The sequence below is a fragment of the Dipodomys merriami genome, unplaced genomic scaffold, assembly GCF_024711535.1.
Source record: "Dipodomys merriami isolate MVZ:Mamm:240054 unplaced genomic scaffold, mDipMer1.0.p SCAF_547, whole genome shotgun sequence".
In the NCBI taxonomy this organism is placed as follows: domain Eukaryota; kingdom Metazoa; phylum Chordata; class Mammalia; order Rodentia; family Heteromyidae; genus Dipodomys; species Dipodomys merriami.
This window is the reverse complement of record NW_027206121.1, coordinates 646,876-665,605: the sequence shown is the minus strand read 5'-3', so window position 1 is coordinate 665,605 and position 18,730 is coordinate 646,876. Positions and strand designations below refer to the sequence as shown.

At 39.1% G+C, this 18,730-nt stretch overlaps 1 protein-coding gene across 1 annotated transcript in view; it reads left to right on the top strand.

The window, feature by feature from the left end:
* LOC138811671 (zinc finger protein ZFP2-like) overlaps positions 1–18,730 on the top strand; it is an 81,035-nt gene that overhangs the window by 57,250 nt on the left and 5,055 nt on the right. Inside the window, exons 4-6 of the mRNA XM_069999374.1 lie at positions 13,139–13,228; positions 15,214–15,272; positions 18,075–18,201. Of these exons, the coding sequence (XP_069855475.1) occupies positions 13,139–13,228; positions 15,214–15,272; positions 18,075–18,201 (276 nt within the window). The remainder of the gene's footprint in view (positions 1–13,138; positions 13,229–15,213; positions 15,273–18,074; positions 18,202–18,730) is intronic.

The following is an 18,730-nucleotide window of genomic DNA, read 5'->3' as shown; positions in this document are numbered from 1 at the left end:
GTTGAACAAGTTTACATTCCCACCAACAATGAAGTAAGGTTCCTTTCTGTCCACATCCCCTCCAGCATCTGTTGTTGTTAGAGTTCTTGATTTTTGCTGTTCTAACTGGAGTGAGGTGATATCTCAATGTTGTTTTGATTTGCATTTCTTTTATGGCTAGGGATGTTGAACATTTCTTCATGTGTCTATTGGCCATCCTTCTTTCTTCAGAGAAGTTTCTCTTTAAGTCTTTCGCCCACTTGTTTATTGGGCAGTTGTTTCTTTGAGGATTTGTTGTTGGGGGGTTTAATTTTTTGAGTTCTAAGTATATTTTAGATATGAGACCCTTGTCCGTTGTATGGCTAGTAAAGATCTTCTCCCAATCCGTGGGCTTTCTATTGATCTTGCTAGCTATGTCATTTGCCCTGCAGAAGCTCTGCAACTTTATGCAATCCCATTTGTCCAACCTTTCTTTGATTTGTTGTGTTTCCGGGTCTCTATTCAGAAAATTTCGTCCTAAGCCAAGGAGACCTAGGGTTTCTCCTATTCCATCCTGTAATGTTTTCAGAGTGTGTGCTTTGAGTTCACAGTCTTTGATCCATTTGGAGTTGATTCTGGTGCAGGGTGATATATAAGGATCTAGCTTTAGTTTTCTACAAGTAGTTAACCAATTTTGCCAGCACCATTTACTGAAGAGGTTGTTTTTCTTCCATTCTATTGTTTTAGATCCCTTATCGAAGATTAAATGGCTATAGGTCTGTAGGTTCATTTCTGGGTTTTCAATTCTATTCCATTGGTCCTGAGGTCTGTTCTTATGCCAATACCAAGCTGTTTTGATTACTATGGCTTTATAGTAGAGTTTGAAATTTGGTATTGATATTCCTCCAGCAGTGTTCTTTCTGTTGAGGAGCGTTTTTGCTATTCGGGGTCTTTTATTGTTCCATATGAATTTTTGGATTGCCTCTTCTATTTCCTTGAAGAATGTGGTTGGAATTTTGATAGGTATTGCGTTGAATTTGTAGATAGCCTTGGGAAGTATTGCCATTTTCACAATGTTAATCTTTCCAATCCAGGAACATGTATCCCTCAACTCTTGATATCAAGGTGAGTGCTCTACCACTTGAGCCACACTGCCACTTCCGGTTTTCTAGTGCTTTATTGGAGATAAGAGTCTCATGGACATTCTTGCCCGTGCTGGCTTTGAACTGTGATCCTCATATCTCAGCCTCCTGAGTAGCTAGGATTACAGGCGTGAGCTACCGGGGCCTGGCATCTAATACTCCTCTTAATGACTGAACAACCAGATAAACGGTCATCACACACACACATGTGGAAGGCATTATCTTTATCTAAGTGCTGTTTATAAAGAACTATGCTGTTATATTTACCAAGAGAGACACACTGAGAATAGATCTGAAGACAAATTGTCTAGAAATTTGAAGTACCTGGTTTCAGATGCCCCCTTACAGACCACCAGAGACCATGATCAATGCAAACAGCAAAGAGTCGTTTATTGCAAGCTTGAGCTTGGTCCTCCGTGCACTCAGTAACTGGTAATGCTCAGAGGCCCCGAGCACAAAATTAGTACAACTTTTATAGTATTAAACAAGTTCACAAGTTCAGGGTGTTTCCACACAAGCAAGTTCAGGGGGGTTTCCACACAAGCAAGTTCATAAGTTCAGGGGGTTTAAGTACACCCTGACTGTACTTCCCTTTTTCTGATGGAATACCTGGGCAACTGTTCTGTTCCTTAAGGTTGGGCAGGGTTGGTAGCAATCTGCGGTTTTTCTGAGAACTATTTTTTCCTTTGGCAGCACAGCTCTCTTTCGTGGTTACTCGGAGGGCAGCACAGCTCAAGGGGCTTGATCTTAAAATAGAGTTACTTTAGCTCTTCAGAAATCAGTATGAGAAAGAAATCTATGTTATAAACACAATAAAATGCAACAATATGTTTCTAATGATCTATCAGTCAAACAAACAGATGGAAACTAGAATGGATCTGTAACAAATGTATGCTATCACTATGATTTATAGAATATTAAAGGGAGCCACACTCTTAATTCAGTTGTGAAATAATACAAGTGCTTTCAATTATGTATGGTGTATTCACATGTATATCTTCTGGAGGGTGTGGCAGAGCCACAGAATTTGAGGGATATAGGCAGATGAAAATATAGTATACAACTCAAGAGTAGAGATAGGAGGGAGGGATTGGGAGAGAGTGAAGGAATGGAAGACACTGTATAAAAATAAAAGTATTAATCTCTGTATGCATTACCTCCATAATAACATTAAATTACATTAATAATAAAATAATACCTCCAGCATAAACCATTTGCTTGGTGATCAAAATCTACCATAGTTAGAAGAACAGTTTCAATTATTAGACATATAATGCAACACTTAAATGGAAAGATAAACTATTTCAGTTTATTAATTAATTCTACATAAACCAATAACAATAATCTGTTTCATTGTAGTATTCAATTAAGTGTTAATGTTAAATGTTGAGGTAAGAAAAAACAAGACAAGCACTTCTGGATCAAGACTGTCATTTAACCCTAACTATTAAGGAGGAAACTGAGGTCTGGAAGCCAGCTTAGATAGACAACTCAAATTAAGCAGCTAATGAACAGGTTAGAGGTGAGACTCAAGTGATAGTGCCAACAGTGAGTGAAGCTGACTGACTGTGAGACCTGGAGTTCAAGCTCCAATAGTACCTCTAGAAACCTATGGTGGAGTCTGAGTTATGTGTATTACATGTGTTTCTAAATTAGAAAACTAATTGTTGTGAAAACTGGCAAGTCTTCATCTCAGACATAAAGAGAAAAGAAAATGAGTGGAGGAGAGAGAGAAGGGAAGCCAAAAGTCAGGGAAAAGGTGGAAGAAGAGGAGACCAAGAGAGTAGTGGAGAGAAGGGAAAAAGAGGAAAAGGGAAAGGAGGAGGAGAAGACAGGAGAGGAAGAAAGCCTTCTGGCATTAGATTTGACAGTAAATCTTAAATAAGACACCAAAAGTGACTCATGCAACAAAGAGGCAAACAAACAAGTGCCAGGCTCTGGGGGCTCACACCTGGAATCCTAACTACTCAGGAGAGTCAGATCTGAGGACCATGGTTCAAAGCCAGCCTGGGCAGGAAAACCTGTGAAATCTTATCTCCAATGAAGCACCAGAAAGCCAGAAGTGGTGCAGTGGCCCAAGTGGTAGAGTGCTAGGCTTGAACTGATGGGCTGAGGCACAAGCTCAGACCCAGACTTCAAGCCACATGACTGACAATAAATAAATTAATGAATAAGGGCTAGGAAGGTGGCTCAATGGTAGAGTGCTTGCCTCGAATGCATCAGGCCCTGGGTTCCATTACTCAGCACCACATAAGCAGAAAAAGTTGGAAGTGGGTGCTGTGGCTTAAGTGGTAGAGTGCTAGCCTTGAGCTGAATAGCTGAGGGATAGCACCCAGGCCCAGAGTTCAGGCCCCAGAACTGACCAAAAACAAAACAAAACAAAACAAAGCCAAGAAAATAAATAATAAGTAAAAATTAAAAAATAAATACAAAACCAAAAAAGAAAAAAAAACAAACAATATTAAGTGCACATAATCATAATCTTGTATAAAGAAAAGAACTATCAATGAAGAAGCAAAAGCATGGTAGGAGAAAATATTTACATATGTCTTTAAATAGATTTCTAACAAATCTGAATGAGAAAATATAAAGAAAATCCTACAAGTAACCCCCACACAACAAAATCTAATTTTAAAATAGGAAAAAGATTGAAGAGACTTTTCCAAAAAGGACATACACAAATAGCTGATTAAAATATAAAAGTAGAATCAATCATCATGATAATAATTCAAATCAAAATTACAATAAAATAACTATTTTACACATGTTAGTATGGCCATAGTTTAAAAAAAAAACACCAAAAATCCATCCAAACTCCAACAAAAGCTAGGAAAGTTGTGACAACAATGTGAACCTTGGTGCATTTCTCTCAAGTATGTAAAAGTATCAAAGATGGCACAAAGTGTCCTAAAAAGAACTTAATATAGAATTACATAGAAATATGGTCCAGCACTTCTACACTTGTACATACCTTAGAGAAAAACAGAGATTTCTATAAATACCATCAAAAATACAGCCTAAGTTTCAAGAAAGACAAATACCACAAAGCAGTTCTAGAGTATTTACAGAGACAATTGAAGTACTTATAACTCACTCAGTCCTGTACAACAATCAAAGTTATGTTTGAACACACCATTTCAGCAAATCCAGTAAAACTTCATTAGGATAGTCTAATGTGTATGAGGATGTGATGTCTGACCAGTTTCTAGCCAACCTTTACCTTCCATGAGAAGTTACCTCCTAGGTGTCATTGAATCACATAACAAGTGGGACCACTTTGTCCTCACATTAAAAAATGAGAAACAAACTAAAGCAAAGCTGCTCTTAACTTAGAAGGCAAGTTTTGATAATCTGCTAAATCTCCAAGCCATCTTTAGCTTTTTTATAAACATGTTCCTGAAGCTGAATCTTTTTTTTAATGTTCTTCAATCTTGTAAACACTTAGATTCATAAAATGGAATGTCAAACAGTGAGAAGTAAAAGAATCTCATCAGAGAACCTGCCATTCTTTCTTGCTGTTGACAATGAATAAAGATTCTGGAACCATGGCTTGGAGAGAAGCCAAATGAGAGTCAGAAAGAACCTGTGTGATTTTACCCTAGAAGTTCCTGCTCAGAACATGATAGGTGGGCTGGAAAAGCATAAAGCCTTCTTTTGGGAGAAGAAACATTCCTGAATCAAGTAGAACATTAAAGTATCCAGTAATGACAAATCCACAGAAGACTAAACTTATGTGTTACTAAACAATATTAACAGAAAATACACACCAAAATGTAGATCCATAAAATGTAAATGAAACAAATTATATAGGGATGTGCTTTTGCTTATACTTGTTGGTTGATGACACAGGAAATTCTTTTATCCAGCGTTCTGTTTTTTTTTCCTCTCCCATTTACCCACAATGGTAATTGTTAATATAAAATACATGAACTTTACAGTGACATTTACAAAAAGTAAAATTTTATTCTGTTTACTTCAGTGAGGTTGTTTTTGATAGGAAACACAATAAGAATCTTTTAAAAGAAGTGTTTGCACATTAGTACTGGCGTTTTCTATATCATAAGAATATTTTCTTTCTTTGAAAAATTAAAGTGCAGCTGGGAAGGTGGCTCAGTGGTAGATGCTTGTCTTGCATGCCAGAGGCCCTGGGTTGCACTCCTCAGCACCACATAAGCAAAAAGAAAAAGCCAGAAATGGCACTATGGCTCAAGTGGTAGAGGGCTAGACTTGAGCTGAAGAACTGAGGGACAGCGCCCAGGCCCAGAGTTCAGGCCCCACGACTAGAACCCCCCCCCAAAAAAAAGAGAAAACTTAAAACGTATTTATTGTAGCCTAAATGTTCACATTCACAATACTTAAGATGAGGAGTGTTACACATTTCAAAGTGGGATATTTTTGTGTGTTTGGGGATTTGGACTGTCCTCATCCACATTAGTGACTGAACAATCTGCCTTAAAATTGTCAAGTTTTCTATTTCATCTTATTTTATTAGAATATAACCTGAATTTAAAAGAGGACATTGTAACTGGGCTCTCATGTCTAATGGCTGTAATCTTAGCTTCTCAGAAGACTGAGATCTGAGGAAAGTTAATATTATCCCCACCTTTGCTCTTCAGCTCCACCATGACTTGAGCTCCTCCCAGACCAAGAGTTCCCTCCATACTGCTGACCACTCCCTCCCTCTACCGACACCTAGCTGAGCTTGCACCTACCTAACTTCCTGCCCCCTGCTCCTGTGGCTACCTGAAGACAGACACATGCATGTGCTCCCTCTCCTGGGAAATATGGTCCTTCTAGTAAACCTTATAATAATCTTTCTCCTGTGCCTGCTTGTGGTCCCCTGGGATGCACATGATGGATCCCTACAAGGATCACAAAATGAAGCCATTGGTAAAAGAATGTCTGAGAGACTTATCTCCAATAAAATAGCCAAAGTAGCTGGAAGGGGAGGTGTGGCTTAAGTGGTACAACATTATAATTGAACCAAATAATTTCATGGTCATTTTCCAGACCTTGAGTTCAAGTATCAGGACAGGCACACATATATCAAGGTCATTGTATTGTATTCAAATTATATTTTAACAATTAAATTGGAATACATAGATAGGAAGTCTCTCTCTCTCTCTCCTTTCTTGTTGGTTGTGGGTCCTGAACTCTGAGCCTGGGAACTGTTCCTAAGCTCCTAAACTCAAAGCTAGCACTCTACTACTTGAGCCACAGTGCACTGCCAGCTTTTCCTGCTTCTGTGGTTCTGAGGAATCATACTCAGGGTCTCATTCATGCAAAGCAAGAACTCTACCACTGAACCACCTGCCCAGCCAGTCTCTCTCATTTTAAGTGATGTAAAATAGACTAATTATATTAATGGAGACATTGTAATTTGTCAAGAAAGGACACAATAATTGGAGTATATCTGTGCCAGGCGCATTTTGAAAGTTTCAAACACCATAGTAAGTGCAGAGGGTGAAAAGAAGATCACTATGTTTATATAAGACATATAGAAGGAATGTTTACCATTCATTGGCTTCAAAGCACAAAAACCAAGTTGATAAAGCCACATGGGTGAGTGCCAGAATCTCTAGGTTCAGTCTCTAGACTCTCCTTGTCTAGAGAACCAGAGGATTCTCAGCCAGTTTCTTGCACCTGCAGGAACAAGTGCTAATGGCAGCACAATTCCATTAGGCCAAAAAATATCATCAACCTCAGACTGGTGAAAGATGGTAAGGGCAGACTTTGGCTGGCGACTCAGATTGCTTCAAGTTACAGCTCCCAAGTTCCTCTGAAGAAGAGACACTGGGCTTCTTCCTCTTGGCTCTGACTATAGAATGCAAAGCTGTACTTCAGAGCACTTCCAGCAGCAAGGCAAAAGGAAAGAAACTTGAATTTACAAAGTAAAAACACCAACAGTGGCAAAGTAGGTTCAAGGGCCTTACCCCGGCAGCCCTCCATTCTTTCAAAGGATCTGTGCCTCAATAGAAACTACAATTCCCATAACACAATGCATTCAACTAGAGGAAGTGGGCTTGTTACAGCGTTTGGACTGGCACCAGACACTTGGTCCTAAGTGTGCATGGATGCATGGGGACCTTTCTCTCCCAGCTGCAGGAACTAAGGTGAGTTTCTTCTTGAAAAATCAGTTTACCTCCTGAAACATTGTGAGATCAACCAAAAAAAAGAAATGTATTAGGATCATTAGATAATTTGGCTTTTTAATTCTTAGTTTTATTAATGTAATTGAGGTTATGAGACTCCATGGTTATTGATTTTGTTTTTGTTCAAAAGTATGTTCCTCTGAATATAAATTAGGTCACTGTTTTGCCTTAAAAATTTGAATATCTCCCCTCTCACTTTAAAAAGATATTTGCAGCTGGGTGCCAGTGGCTCATGCCTGTAATCCTATGTACTAAGGATGCTGAGATCTGAGGATGCTGGTCCAAAGCCAACTTGGGCAAGAACATTCATGAGCTTTCTCTCCAATTAACCACCAAAAATACGGAAGTGGCCTTGTGGTTCAGGTGGTGTAGAGCTCACCTTGAGTTGAACAGCTCACGGATAGTGCTCAGGCCCAGAGTTCAAGCCACAAGATCAGGTATTTACATACACCTAGCTGATTGATTCTGGGATCATTTTCCCCTTCTCTAACATATATGTACATTAAATATATACATATACATACATATATATATGAATAAAATAGCAGAATTTTAAGGTAGACATACTTTATAATCTTAGAATTAAATAGATTGGTCAAACTCTACCCATTATTTTTCCAGAAACTCCCAAATTCCCTGTATGAAATTTTAAGGAGTTTTTGGTTATTTGCATATGAAATTTGCCTTTCCTTTAATATTTTTTCCCTCCTTTTGTCTTTGGTCCTGTGGCTTGAACTCAGAGCATGGGCACTGTCTGTGAGCATTTGCTGTGCTCTACTTGCCTTTCTTTTCTTAATTGCTTCAGGAAACTAGTGAAAAGTTTCCTCCCAGGGGTTTCTTAGAAAATGGTACTCCTCCTCCAAGACTCTTTCAAAAATGGTTGTCTAGGGTGATCAGGGTGAATGTGGGTGGAGATAGAGTACAGGGTAGGTCTATGTTCATGTGAAGCTTGATAACTTGATCCAAACCAGTCTATTTTTAGTTTTCTGTTTTGCATATCCTGTTGTTTTGATTTTATAACTGTTCTCTGATCCTAGAAGTTTCTGCCACCTGCGGGTCCTCAGACTTGTTTTCCCAACTGTATCCATTACACTGTGGAATAAACCTTTTGCGTCTGTCCCTCATATCAGACATCCCAAGCTTTTCTCTTAAGTATTTGTTGTGACTGTTGATGATCCTTTCCCCACATCATGATTGGGAAGGATTGTGTAGGAAATATTCATGGCTGATATTCAGTCCTCCAGTGCATAGGTTCTCCATGCCTCTTTTAGTGGACCTGAGCTATTCCTCATGAAAATGGAGATCATGAGGCACATTTGGATGTATAGACATCAACTTTGGAGCAACTATAAAATATGAAGGAAAAATAATTCTTTCTTTCTGTAAAAGTTAAAAGTAAGTTTCTGAGAGGCAAGGAGATAAGGATCCGGTATAAATGGGTGCTTCCTAGACTAGCTGTGTCACATAGTTTTCATTGTTCAAGGGTACATTTTTCAAACATTCATTTCGAAGTATTATGTTCATTGTACTAGTAGAAATAGAATTTACTTCCTACATTATTTTTGAATTGTTCAATGTTCACAGAGTAAGTCTCATTATTTGTTATACAAATATTATATCCTCTTCCTTCATTCATCTCAATGATTGACTGTTCCAGATGCTGAGGTAGAAGGTACAAGTATAGTACGGTATTCAGGGATAGATTATGGTTCTGACGTTCTCTGGAGGAAAAGGTGAACGAATGGAAAACATGGAGCTCATGCATAACACTTCTAGAATTCCTTCAGCAGGAGATGTGGTGCACCCCTCATGGGTTCCACTAGGCCTGGAGATTCCTGTGGTTGTGATGATCCACCCCCATGTAGGGCATGTGGATTATGGAGAGCCTGTGGATTTCACATCTTGTCTACTGTTGTACTGGTGGAAGTCTCCCAGTATGCACTGCATAACTGGGCTCAAGGAGTGACGTGATCAGTGGTACCTTGCTGGCCCCCATATTTGTCAGCATGTTTTGACAAGCTCACCCTGACATCTGCAACTGGCTGCTGCTGAGGCCTTTGGACTAATGCCTCTCTCTATCCCATACCTCTGTATCAGAGACGTGTCCTGTTTCATGGTTTTGTATCAGTTACTGTGCAATGTTGTGTTATGTATCCATACATGCTGATAGTAAAGCTAGGTATGGTTTTCAAGGCTGGGATAGTTTTTGATGCCTCTAGCAGGAGCAATTGTGTTCTCACTAACTGCATAAATACTCTGAGATTACTATGCAATCACCTTAACTTATGTTGCTTGTTCAGTTGATATAACCATTATGGTATGATAAATTTGGGTCTCTGTTTTCTATTGAGGTTTATAGGCTCTTAGCCATTGCTGCAGATTTTCTGGAATATTGGTTGCCAGCATTTTTGCTACCCTAAATGTTCTTGCTAGTGCTACTGCTTCTGCTGTGAACCTGTTTCTGGTGCCCTGGGATGCAGGTGGGCTTGGATAAGATTGTGATATGTTTTATGATTTGGAAACAGCAATGATGTATATTGATAATCAAGTAGATGTGCTAAAGACCCAGTTAAAAATGATGTGACATGCGAATGGTTAGTACGTCTGTGTTATCCCTCAGTATGATATGGGCCAATATCAAGTGACATATTTGAGGAATCCGGACCTTTGATAATATTTTGGGGGGGAGGATCTGGTCATAGGGCCTGAACTCTGGGCCTGGGCACTGCAAGGCTAGCGGGCTACCACTTGAAGGACAGTGCCATTCTTGCTTTTTTCTTTTTGCTTATGTGGTGCCGAGGAATCGAACTCAGGACCTCATGCATGCAAGGCAAGGGTTCTACCACTGAGCCACACTGAGCCACCTTCCCAGCCCTCCTTTGATAAGTTAAGGTTAGACATTAGGCAGCTACAGGGTCAGAAATCTGATATTGGTCACTCCACCCTATAGGTAGCACACCCTGCAGACTTAGCTGCATCAGTTCTCCATTATCTGCAGGCATTCAACCTGGGAAATAGCACTCCTTTTTCCATTTCTTAGGCATTTTCCTGTTTCTTGTTTTGGTATTCCTTTTTCTTCCATTCTTATTGAGATGTATGATCTGCTGCATTTTCTAGGCTCAAGCTGATAGACACTTGCTCAATTTACAAAATAAAAAGGAGGACTTGTTGCAGACTCAGAGGTGCAAGGACTGTCAAGGTGTGAGCAAAAGCTCCACAACCATGGACTGCAACCTTCAGGGCTGTAAGTACTTGCCATTTTCATAGGAGGGAGTGTTCCTTTTAGCTTCTGGGCCTGGGGCCTTACCTGTAGGAGTTTGGTGGACAAAGGTTGAACTAGAATGAGGAAGGATGCACATGATCTGCAGTTGTTGCCACATTGAGTCCTAGAACAATGTGATGCAAGAACTGGACAGATATAGAAAGTGTCTATAGCTAAGTATATTGCAGAAATAAAGAGAGATTCATCATTGCCCTGGTCTCTGTCTCTTCCATTATCATCCCCTTGTTCTTCTGGAGCACTGCTGGTGTTGTGGCTGGCCCCCAGCAGTGGTAGTATGCTTACCTAGCATCCCTGGTTCAAGTCCTCACTACCACATACACAGGAACACAATATGTGGAATTGTGGCTCAAGTAGTAGGATGCTAGTCTTGAGCAAAAGAAGTTCAGTGACAGTGTCCATGCACTGAGTTCAAGCCCCAGGGTTGGGACATAAAACACAAGAAATGCAAGCTGGGTGCTGGTTCCTCATGTCTGTAATCCTTGCTGTTCAATAGGCTGAAACCTGAGGATCCCAGTTCAAAGTCAGCCTAGCCACCAACATGTGTGAGACACTTATCTCCAGTGACCACTAGAAATCCAGAAGTGTGTTGTGGCTCACATGGTAGAGTACTTCAGCTCAGAGATGGTGCCCAATTTCAGAGTACAAGTGCCATGAACGACCCCCCAAAAAAGGATAAAAATATAAGTAAATGCATCAGAAATAAGGCTTGAACAATGAAAACCACACTTCATATGTAGTCTTGGAAGTACTCCAATTCTTTGTGATCCTTTTCTTTTTGCCTCTCAGGAATTTACTTTTTTTGAATGAAATTAAATTTTTTTTATAATATTAGAGGTGCTTTTAAGTTGAAGTCTATAAATCCAAATATGCCCTTTGATTTCCATTTCCATGAGGAATAATTCAGGTCCAAAAAGGAGATAAAGAAAACCTATACACTGGAGACCTAAAACCAGGCATGAAACTTTCCAATCCAAACCATCTCAATTATATTGTATGTAAAGGATCACCAAAAGTCACAATAAATATTTAAGAGACAAGTATAGGATCTCTGAATATGAGAGAGGGAGACTGTTGCAGACCCTGGGGTGCCTGCCAGGAGCAGGCAAACTGTGAACAAAGGCTTCAGGGCCATTGACTCCCACCCTCAGGGTTGGAAGTCCTTGCCCTTTCTTGGTTTTAGGAAGTGTGTGTTGTAGCTGTTTGGCCTGGGGCTTTAAGTGAAGGGAGGCTTTGGTGGAAAAGATAGATTGAAGTAGAATGAGGAAAGGTGTGTGCTGTTTGCACTTTTTGGCACAGTGGGCGTAGACCAATATTACACAAGCATTTGAGAAATATAGCAGAATTGTGCCATCAGCCATCTCTCTGTCTCCTTAATTATTATCCCATTGGGCCACATAAGTCTTACTTGTGCTCTGTACGACTGTGGCAGAAGGCAAAGATTTATTCCACAGCTTAATGGATAAGGTCTGAGAAGACAAGTCAGAGGTCCCCTAGATATGTAGCCTAAAGCTACTGAGAGGAAGTTTTAGGATCAGAGAAGAGGTAAGAATTCTAAAGAGATTTTCACATGCAAAATGAGAAGACAAAAGCAGACTGGTTTGTAAATGATCAACATAGCCTAGCCTAAACTTCACTCTTCTACTCACCTGCATTCATTCTGAGGCCCAAACCACTCTCTTTGTAGGAAAATCAGGGAAATGTGCCATGCTCTTAAGAATCCCTGTGAGGAAACTTTTCACTAGTTACCTGAAGAAATTATTAAAGGAAATCCAAGTAGAGCACAGCAAATGCTCAGACAGTGACCAAGCTCTGAGTTGAAGCCTCAGGATGAACAGAAAAAGAAAAAACATAAAACCCTTAAATGAAAAGCAAAATTCAGAAACAGCTAAAAACTCATTTTCATTTAATAGATAGAGTTGGGGATTTTCTGGAAAAATTGTTTCATTTTGCAAAATTTAAATCAACACAAGGATTATGATGCATATCCACATAACCATCTTCTTATTCTATGCCAGTGTGTAAATTACACTAATGGAAAATGACCGGTTATAAGTTCAGTGTCTATGAGTACGTTTGTAAGATGAGAGGGGAGGTATTAAACAATGTAAAGCAAAACAGAGATATAATTTACACTCAGCAGAACACAGGCATAGAACAAAAAGAAAGGTATGAGAAACAGTCTCATAACCTCAATTTCATTATTAGAACTAAGTACCAAAAAGTCAATGCATCTAATTCTCCCCATGTATATCCATTTTCTGGTTGGTCTTACAATATTTCACGAAGGAAACAGTGGTTTTGAAGAAGAAACTCACCTAAGCTCCCACAGCAGGGAGAGAAAAGTCCCAATGCATTCAAGCACTCTTCTCAGCAGAGGTGAAGCAAGGTGGCGCCGAGCATTATGGGAATTGTAGTCTCGCTGGAAGGCTTTTGGTTTGAAAGTCCTGAGTTGTTTTTGTTTTTGGAGGGCGGAAGTGGCGCAGAGATCCTTTTGCTCATGCGTCTCCCCACCAACCTTGGGCGTTTTAAGTCTGCCCCTTCTGGGTTCTTTTCCTTTGCCTTGCTGCTGGAAGTGCCCTGAAGTAAAGTTTGGCCTTCCATAGGTGGGAGCCAGGAGGCAGGCAACCAGCTCTGTGCAGTGGAGCTTGGGAGCTGTAACTTGAAGGAATCTCAGGCTTTGGAACTGATGTCAGGTAGGAACTGTGGGATTGCTGCTGGAGTCTGTCCTCCATGGGTTTCTTTTTCTGGTTCTGTTTTTTTTGGTCGTTGGTGGGCCTTGAACTCTGGGCCTTCAAGCAATGTTCGTGAGCTCGTCAGCTCGATAGGAGAGCTTTACACTTGAGCCAAAGCACCCGCTTTCCCCTGCACGCTTTTCTCCAGTCTGGGATTGATAATTTGCTTGAGGTTCAGGAGTTTGTGCTGCCATTAGCTTCTGGGCTCTGAGCTGCAAGAACCTGGTTCCCAAATGTCTGAGAGCAAGCTTGGTGATTCTGCAGACAAGGAGAGCCCAAGAGCTGTGCATTTGTACTCCAAGACCAAGGGATTCTTCTATTAATGCATGTGACTTTATTTGCTTTGCCCAGGTGGAAGAGGAGTACAGGAAGAATTCTAGTGAAATTGTGAGGTGTGTGCCTGCCTTGAGTCCTCTTACATGGAAGTTGTATTTAGGGCTTCTGTGTTGTTTCTCCTAGAGATATTTTAATCTTTTTGGCTTGAGGTTTTAATCTCCTGGCTTAACTTCACAGATGTTTGTTCACCATCCTGTTTCGAGAGACAGTTGTACATGGGATATTGGAGTAGTGAGTGCTGGTCCTGTATTTTTAGGAATGAAGCCTAGCAATGTTTGAAGCAGAGCACCCTATGAATAAGAATCTCCATCCTAAATGGACAGACCTTTTCAATTCTGAGAAGCCCAAAAGGGAAGAAGCAGAAAAGCACAGGAAGGGGAAGATGTTGCTAGCTTCCCTTGCCTTATGCAAAAATTTTTGCTACTTCCCTAAGCACCAGATTCACGTGGTACTCTTTCCTACATCACTCTCAATCACTTTGTGTTGTTGCAAGATTTAAGCTGATTTCTAGGAGTCGTGATGAGCTGGCTTGAGGAATAACCCAGAGGCTAGTTATCAGAAGGTACCTGAGACTGTGGTTTGGGGAGGTGGGGTAATTGTTATGACTGAAAATATCTATTCATATAGTAATCCCTAATCCTCTTCTTTCTAATTTATTCAGCCTGTGTTACCACTATAATTTTTAGTATGTATTCATTGAAACTTATCTTAAATGTCCCATCTATGGATTTGTAAATGCTAGCTCTAATGTGTTGGCTGTGCCTCCTAGTTCAGAAAGTGTTGGTCGGGGACATTTGGCCTTAAATGAAAAATCACAGAAGAAAACTTGAGGTAATATGTCTTACTCAAGGTTGTATGCTTTGTAGGTGTTGCTTATCTTCAGGTGTGTCACTCCTATATGGAGTATTTTATGTTGTATCTTTAGGATAGTCAAGGTTCTTTCCAAGACTGTTTAGGGAAATGAACATTAGGGACTTCTCAAACCTGGGTTTACCTCATCCTTACTCATGTTCCTTTGGCCAAAGCATGTTACATGGCAAATTGCAAATCATTGCATATGTTTGCAATGATACAGTGAAATGTGCCATTTGACAACCTTTATTGAAATAGTATAGCACAAGAAATATATTCTGTACATAGTTTCCTCTGTAACTTTGGGTGAAAACTACTGAGTTACATCATACATGCTTTCCATGATGTTTATATATGTAAATGAATGAGGTAGAAAACAAATTCCATTGGATTCCTAGGATACCTTTGCATTAAAAAAGCAGTTCATACATCCTGAAGTATATTCAGTAATAATTACTTTTAGTGGCAATGTGATATGTTTTTGCTTTCAGTTAGTCAATATTTTTTGTAGGAACATTCAGTTTTATATGTAGTATGTACATAAACATAGAAATTAGTTGGTTTAATAATATCTATCTACCAGGAAATGGACTGGATTTGTATTTATTGGAGACTTTAATGCTCTGCCCGAGACAGTAAAGATTCTTCACTTATAAGAAGTCTTTGCCGTTTTTCAGCCCATTATGTTGCAAGGGGAAATTCTGGGCTGAAGGTCTCACAGATTCATTTCTGAATACATCATTTGTCTTGTATCCCAGCCGTGCTTCCAGAATCTTCTGCTCATTGTCAGCAGCAAGACAGAATGAATGGATCTCTGGTGAGTTGTTTTTTTTATTTCTCATTTGGTTTTATTCCATTATATGAACCTAAAGATGTTCAAGAATTTAAAACAAGTCCAAACACACAGATTCAGCCCCAGGAACATATTCATATGGCTTATAGATTATCAGATTAAGATTTTTTGTAGGTTTAGCAGATTAAATGGTTGTATTCTTTCTAAGTTGAATGCAGATTGGCTTCAGAATGTCTAGGTTTCATGTTGTCATAAAATGTAATCAAATCTGTTATGTGATGTAATGACACCCAGCAGGTTACTTCTTATGGAAGGTGAAGGATAGCTTGTAAACAGATCACATCCTCATGAGCAACATTAAACTATTTCAATGAAATTTTCCTGGAATTGCTGAAATAGTGTGGTCATACATACCTTCATGTGTTCTTAAGGAATGATTAACCTATATTTACTTAAATTACTCTCCATATATAGTACTTGGACGACTTCATGGTCTTGGTCTTACTTGAAACTTAGGCTATATTTGTTGCTAAACTTTATGGTCTTTCTACAAATTCCTGTTTGTTTTCTAAAGTATCCTCACAAAATTTCTTTCCTCTATTTTATCTGTCTATTTTTGATTTTCTACTCACTAGTGTTGGTTATTTTTCTCTTTCTCTCTCTTTGTATCTATCTTTCTATCATTTTTTCTTACTTTTCTCATTTTCTCTTTCCTCCATATGTCTCTCAGTTTTTTCTTTTCTTCAAATGATCTATCTGGGAGCTAGTTTTTCTTAGTGATCAGTTTTACTTTGCTGACATGGCTCTTAGGTTTGACATTTTTCTTACCCATTATATAGGAAAATTGTTGCCTAGGGAGTTCTACAGGATTCCAGAAACAAACTTAGAAAATCACAAAAACATAAACAGATAGACTTAGGGAAAACCAGGGTTCAGAAGGCTCTCTGGCACTTGGTCCCTTGCTGCCAGCAATCAAGCATAGTTCCTTGAGTGCACACAGGGAAGATTACCATTGATAACCTGCAAAAATGAAGTATCTATATTAATAGTACAATCAGAGCCACAACAGGTTGTGAGGAAAACATGTTTCCTTATTCTCCTGAGACAAAAGAGTGGTGCCCAGAGAAAATGCAGACATGAAGTTCACCTTAGCTACCCTTGAAGGTGAACAGCAGCTCAGTTTCAGATGTTATCTTTCCAACAGTAAGGAAAAGGCCTGCCCTCCAGTCTCTTAACCCTCTCCAGAATTCTCTTTTAACCCTTCTGTGGCCAGCTCTCAGTGTTCTCATTGCGGTCAGGCTCGAATTCCAACCTCTCAAACCTTTTCCCCCTTGGCTCAACCTCAGAGTTCCCCACAGAAAAGTATTTCCTTCGCCCAGCTTATAAACTACAAGAAAATCAGTTTTCTCCTGATTCTGTTATTTTTGGACTAACTTCATTTGATGTGGTATTCTGTTTTGTCTTTCCTTCCCACTACTTTTGAATATTTTAATTCACTGCCAGTATAGGATAGGAACTGGTTTTGATTTAAAAAAATACAGTGACAAGGTGTTCTTTATTAGAAATATCACTTGTTGCAAAATCTCACGGATGATTTCTCAGGAATTGATTTGGATCTCTGAGGAATTTTGCTATTAACTAACACAAGTAGAAATATATCCTTAGGGATCTACTGGAGAAATGACTCAGAAATATGTGACACATTGGAGCATTTGTGCATATTCATCATTTTTGTCATATTGAGTATTCCTTGAGCTTCTATACATTTTCCTCCACCTTCCATGAAGCCTATTAATATGAAAATATTGTAAAGAATATTTTATTCCCCTCCCACATATATTTTGTATTGTAGAATGTAGGCAAAGTTTACAAAACCTCATGGTAGCAGTTCTTTTTTACATAGGATGTAAATATCAGGGTATCTGTGACCACTTTTCAATATTTAGTATTTAAACCAAACATGGTTAACCTAGGATATTTTTATGTGTGAACTCAATTAAATCTTATATGGGAAAAATAAATCATTAGCTACTTTCTGGAGTATTGTTAGTATTTTTTAATATTTATGTGGACACTGCTTCTCATAGGTTTAGTAATGTTCTATGTTCTGTAATCCATGTCATATCCTGAATGTGTTCTGGTTGCTGATGAGAGTACCTGTTAATAGAAAGTCTAAATAGGATTTAGGGTGAAGCAGTATATGTAAATGCAGAAAAAATATTTGTTTAATTCATTGTTACCCTTATATGTACTAAAATTTTATCAAAAAATGATAATATAATTTTTCAGACACCTCCTTAGACTTATTGTTGTCATACCAGATTATTGTCTCCTTAGAGTTTTTACCTTGTCTCTATTGCTAGCAGCAAAAATGTGTTTGCATGCATTAGGGAAACTGTAATTTTTTATTGGTCTTGGGGCTTGAATTCTGGGCCTGGTTGTTATCCCTCAGCTCTTCAGGGCAAAGTGAGTGCTCTACCACTTGAGTCACAGTGCTACTTTCAGTTTTCTGGTGGTTTATTGGAGATAAGTGTCTCATGGACTTTCCTGCCTGGGCTGGCCTTGAACCTAGATCCTCAGACCTCAGCCTTCTGAATAACTAGGAGGATAAGCCACCAGTGCCCTGCAAATCTGTGTGTTTTAATGACCAGGTTTATATATTGTCCAATATTTCTAATTTGCTATTTAATTCTCCCAGTGAATAGATAACACAGCAAGGTGCAAACATTTTATGTAAGACAAAAGCATACCTGCAGCATAATGAAATTCCAGTTTGGAATTCTCATGACCCAGGCCTAATTTCTTGATGGAAATGTGCCATTACAGAAGCTGATCTCATTTGAGGATGTGGCTGTGTACTTCACATGGAAGGAGTGGCAGGATCTGGATCCTGGTCAGCGAACCCTTCACAGAGATGTGATGCTGGAGACCTATAGCAACCTCATGTCCTTGGGTGAGCAAAGGTCACTTTTATTTGGAAGATCAAGTGCTTTTATTTTAGTAGACATTTGACTGTTTATGTTATCTATGTATAAGATTCCAGTCCATTCCCAGGTAAAAAACTGCTAGTATAAAAGCCAGTGAAATTCAGGTCGAGGTGCTTGGTGTTGTTTGCCTTTCGCACTACTGCATGAACCACAACTCCATTTTGGCTTTTTTTGGGGAGTATATTCTGGGTTTCCATGCTCAGGTTGGTTTCAAGCCTGCCACTTCTGATCTCACCTCATCAATGAAGGATTAAAGTTATAAGCCTTTGAACCATATCATTTTCTAAAACAAACAAACAAACAAACAAACAAAAAAACTAAAAAAGATTCCAGTCCATATGAAGTGTCATTTCTTTGTAAGGGAAACTTCAACTTCATTATATGTAACTCAAGAGCTAATTTTATTCTCAATCTTTAACATTTCTAATCAATAGTTGTATAAAAGTTCCAAAGTATGATCCAATAATAGGAAACTGACTTCCCAGACTTGGGGTA